The 5,382-nt window shown below is 38.8% G+C and overlaps 1 protein-coding gene across 1 annotated transcript; it reads right to left on the bottom strand.

Moving 5' to 3' along the window:
• Positions 1-833: 833 nt before the first annotated feature.
• ndufa7 (NADH:ubiquinone oxidoreductase subunit A7) lies at positions 834-4,776 on the bottom strand. The gene is made up of 4 exons (XM_084722235.1): positions 4,660-4,776; positions 4,353-4,402; positions 2,899-3,036; positions 834-1,054 (listed from the first exon to the last, which is right to left on the bottom strand). The coding sequence occupies exons 1-4, from the start codon at positions 4,708-4,710 to the stop codon at positions 967-969; spliced, it is 327 nt and encodes a 108-aa protein (XP_084578361.1). The 5' UTR covers positions 4,711-4,776; the 3' UTR covers positions 834-966.
• Between the last annotated feature and the right edge of the window lie 606 nt (positions 4,777-5,382).

Genomic DNA, 5,382 nt, shown 5'->3' with positions numbered 1-5,382 from the left:
GTTACTGTCAGTCCTTCCACTTTTACAGCTACAGCATAACGGAGTGAGTCACTGAGAAGTCAGTGAAACAGTCTGTATGTGCTCACACTGTACTGACAAATTAGCCAAAATAAATTGAATCATCTGTATGGGTGTGTTGGGATTTTAATGTTAGAGTGAAGTCTTACCTCACAGCTCTAAGAAAGTCTTTAATTCAAAGAGTATTGTGCCCAAAAACTTTTACTTTAAATGATTGAGTCATTTGGGACCAGAAAAAAAAAAACACTGTGGGGTGTAAATCTAAAACACTGTTTGTCATTTTGTATGTAACTGTACTGTAACATGGGACATAATCCAGACTTGAACAGAGGCAGAACTGCAACAACCACAAGAAAGATTCCTTTAAACCACAGAATACTTCGGCAGGTTTATCATTGCAAACTTGTGGGCATTCATTTCCCAAACTTGCTACTGTTTGAAATCACAAGGATACATAATACAGCAAATACAAAAAAAAAAAAAAAAAATTACTACTGATGCACAAGACATTCTGAATGTTCAATTTCATGTTGTGGGACATTACCACTAGTATTAAACTTCTGTCTGCCACTTGAGGGCAATTTCCTGGTGAAAACCAAACTCTCCAAACTGGAGAAGGAAACTGTATCTTTGAAGGATCCAGCTACTGAATGGGCACATACTGTATCTACATAGTCCTCCATGCTATTCTGCTCACCGTACACTCAGTGTTTCAAAATCATCTTTCACATCAGCACCAAGTCTAAACTCATTTCGCATTTTGTTGTTGTTCAGATCATAAAATAACCAGAATAACCAGCTGTACAAAAGAAAAATTAAATAGAACAATTTATTCACACTTTCTATGGTACAGGAGGATACAACCAACACAGACAGTGGTCAAGCCTCTACAACAGGGTTGGATGGAGAGTTAGGTTGCTGATGTTGATGGGGTTTCAATCCTGCTGCTCAGAGGTATGGCTGGTCTGTGGACAGTGGAGGCTCATTATATACCGCGCCCGGGGTCACTGGAGCCTTTGGGGCTTCAGCAACTTGACTAGAAGAGATCAGAAGAGTCAAGAAAATTACTGCAAGTACACATATATTAAAAATAAACAGAATTCAGGTATCAACAATAATTCAGTTGTCTTTTGAATTTCACACTTCAGCAACACGGGTTACTGCTCACATTATAAGAGGTCAGATCGATTCATCAAAACACTGGAGGATCACTGATAGGTGTCATTAAAGAGATGGTCAGTGTTTATGTTGGTGTCGCAGACATGTTTGATACACATTCTTATCCCTTGTCTAGACCACAAACGTCACGTCAGTATCACACTTGTGTGACAACCTTGTTCACATCACAAAGAAGCCTTTGTCTGTACAGGATCTGTCCATTTCAAAGTGTCAGCAGCAAATGAGCAGGCAAACTTTTTGTGCAGTTTGCAGTTTTCTTTCAGTATGTGTGAATATTCCTGATCTATTTTTTTTTTCATCTAAATGATGCATAAGCATGGCAAGATGTGTGGGCAGTGGGTGTGGATGAGCAAAAGAGAAAATGCAAAAAAAAGAGAACCTGTGGCTGCACTTAGTACAGACAGGTATTGGTAATCTGAGCAGAGTGATTAAAGGTTAGCAGTGAAGTTGTCTATAGGCTTTAAATGTACAGTTTGCTCATTAAGACACTGCAGAAAAAGTTTAAGAAGTTCCCCTGTCTTGTTTCCCAGCTGCTGGGTAGAAGTAAGAGAGAGTCAGGGGTTAAACCAGAGCAAGCTGCTCTCAGGCTGTGAAGCATATTCTGATCTGACTGGGCTGCAAAATGTGGATTTTTTTTTTTCTACCTGAGCATCGCCTCCTGTTTATGCACATACTGTTGCAAAACTAGACTTGGAGTCTGACTAAACATTTCAGCCCGCATTTATGCACGTCAGAAACAGCTACAACACAAAATGTCCAGAGCTTGTGAATAGATTATGAACATGAATAGACATGTACGTGAAAAACGTGTCTGAATTGCTCACAGTCGAGACAGTCAAGTCAAGAAACTGGCTAAAACTGGTGTCTTCTTGCAACCACACTTATTCCAACTATGAACATAATTGCATTTGCATAATCTGATTATAATTCTTCACAGTCTTACACACATTATAGCCTTCGTTGTGTTAGCATTCTGTTTTCAGTCCTCTGTCACTCCAATTTTAACACTTCTTGCGCTAGTTTTTCAAAGTTAACTTTCAGGAAAGAGAAATGACCATGGCTTTTAATATAAGTAACTGCAGGAAGGGAGTGAGTCCCTGGCATTAGGTCAGAAATTAGTAGGGCTGACCCAAATGCTTCAAAGCTTTTGCCGTTATCACGGCAATCAACATCGATATCAGTATTCCAATGCACTGTTTTTGTCTTTTTGAAGAAAGGAGATGTTGCATTGGCTACACCAAAAGGCAGAAGGCTAACAAAAAGTGGAAATGGAGCTCCTTTATGGCATTTAATTAGTCTCAAAAAACCATGCTCACAAATACCAGGTGAGCACAGAGAAAAGCATCCTCACAAGGGAGCATCTCTGCTCCATGTGCAAGCTCAACCCTCTGTATGTGCTGTTGCTGATGTCTCCCTTCCTGTTCTTGTCTCTCATTAGACGCATAATTACAATAAAAGCAAAGCATAAAAGTAAATACATTTGACGAAAGTATGATAGCTTGTGTTCTCCCCCCACTGAGTATAAACTCTGTGACCATATAACCTTTCTGGTTATAAAGAGAAATCAGGCCACTGTTAAAAAGACTGACGAGTAATCCATCTTTAGCTTAATCCAATATTAAGAGGTAATAAGAGTAATGTTATTATCTGGTTATAATCAAATTATTACGGTACTTGAAAATGTATTGCTTGAGCATTTACCTGCCAGCGGTGAGAGCCTTCTGTGAAGACATGACAACTGTAGCGGGTACTGACTCTCTGCGTCCGTCTCTGGTGTAGTAGTAGTTGTCTGCGTACTTGTGACTCGGGCCTACTGGCAGTTTGGGTGGGGGCTGTGTCCTATAGAAAAAAAATCATTGTAAACAAAAGGTAACTGAAGGTCTCCTTTGAAAAAAAAGTCTAGTTAAAACTGGATTTCAAGTCTTAGCAGACCCATTTCTTCTTCAGCAGCCCGTTGCATTTTTTCGTCATTTGTGGGGGCAAGTTATTTCAGAAAGTGGTGAGATAATGAAATCAGATCCAGTGTAGTCAATCTGAGTTAAAGATTCATGATTTTGTGAGTTTGCGAAACATTGTGCTGTGGTGTTTTCAAGTGCTAGGAAACCAATGAAGAAAATGAATCCAAAACTAATCCAGCTGTTTGTTTGTGCTGCTGTTGCAAATACAACACAGGATCGCTTTCACTTTCCTCTGAGCAGAGCTCTGTGAAGAATTGATCACCACCACTTTGTAAACAAGAGACAGGAAAGAACCATATTCACTGATGAGGAAAATTGGAAGCTATTCTGATCTGATTGGATCATTTAGTCTATAATAGGGTTGAACCAATGGATGATGCCATCATCCATCGCAGTGGCTGAAGGTCATCAACCACTGAGTCCTCTACAATTGTAACACCGTGATTTAACAGCCCTCCGTATTTGAGGTAATGTGTCTCCTCAAAGTTGTTATAGATTCAAAATAGAAAGGAGCTGTTGCTGCTGTTGACAGCATTACATCTCCATGTCGCATTTATAATTTTCTTATTACACACAACTAAATTACAGATATGGTGCAGAGACAAAGACCCTTTTTAACCCAGCTATGATATCATCATCCATTGCGAAGTTTCAGTGTGGACAACTCCAGTCTATAGTGGGGACACCATTTTCCCAGCAAAAATAGTGTTTAGTGGCAGACAGATTCACATAGGTGTCATCATTTTATAGTAATAACACAATGAAATCATTTACTTCATAACTGAATGCAAAATATTGTCCATTTCCACTTTCACCTTTAAAACTGCGCCACAAACTTGTTGGAAACAATACATGGTCTGACAAAAGGTGCTGTCTGAGAGGCTAATTTCACGGCATATAAATGTCATAATGAGTATACTTTTGGGTAGCAAAAATGAAATCAGGTTTATGACCTAAAAACTCCTGGGTGGCCAATGTTTTTCAGCCAGACTGGCAACTACCAGCGCAGCATTGTTCACCCTAAATTAAAAAAAGTGATGCAGATGCAAACTATAACATCAATGCAGGTGTGACAGGTCCTGCTCTGACAAACTACAACACATCACTTCTATAACTCTATAAACTGGAGTCTGCGTGTGTGTAACAACACTAAGGGGGAGATGAGTTAAATCCAGCTAACGCAGCACGTAGTCTTACCTCTTTGCAATTTCTTCATACCGCAGCTGCAGTTTGGCTTGCAGGTCATGCTGGAAAAAGAAACATAATTAGATTAAGTACGTCTACTATTGCGGATAGCTGCTAAAAACACGCCATCAAAACAGATAATTTCGTTCTTCACGTATAGCTAGCATTTAACTAGCAGTACACCTGGCTAGTTCTTGGAAGCTAGCAAGAACCGTCAACCTCTGCCCATTTAAGTCTATTAGGAGAAACCACCCGGAGATAAACTTATATTTCTTTCCCGGCTCAGATATAAAGTTTGTGTGACTGTTGTCTTTCTTACCCCAGATAAAAAATTTCGCAGCCTCTGAATGATTTTGGTCGCGGTCGCCATGTTTGCTGTTGTGAAGGGCACTGGAGGACTTCTTCTTCTTCTGTGGAATCACGTCTCTCAGCGCGCTACTGACACCCGGCGGTCTGAAGATGAAACTGCTGCTTTACAAACAGATGGACAGTCGCCTCAGGAAAGTTACACTGTTGGTTTTAAACAAAGACATTTACTGTAAGACAAATACGCTCTGCTATGGGAGATTGAAACATGTACAGTGTAGTTCAGAAATAAGAGACTTTAACAATATAAATTTAATGCTTCTTGTTTTCCATTTTCAATTCAATCTTATTTATTTTTTTAACAACATGAACATATCAGTGGTAATATAATAAAGCGGATTATGAATTTGTTTGGCCAGTATTAAGCATACTGTTAAAAGCAAGATAAAAACTGCAGTGTTTACTACAGTCTACTGTAGGGCTGTCACAAGTTTACACAATTATCATGGCAAAAAGAATTAATGATAATGATACTATTACAATATCTATAGAAAATTTGAAAATAAATAAATAATGCTATCAGTCAAATTAATCTTTAATTCTGCCATCTGTGCCATTTCTCTTTTGTTTGGCAGTTCAATTATGCTTAAAATATGAGCGTAACTAATTTAAGAGCAATACATATTTAAAAGGCACTGGGTTTCTTATACTATATTATCATGTGTATTATCAACAG

This window comes from Lutjanus erythropterus, chromosome 7, assembly GCF_056507025.1.
Source record: "Lutjanus erythropterus isolate fLutEry1 chromosome 7, fLutEry1.hap2, whole genome shotgun sequence".
Classification (NCBI taxonomy): Eukaryota; Metazoa; Chordata; class Actinopteri; order Lutjaniformes; family Lutjanidae; genus Lutjanus; species Lutjanus erythropterus.
The sequence above is the reverse complement of the archived record's forward strand: the minus strand, read 5'-3'. Positions and strand labels throughout refer to the sequence as shown.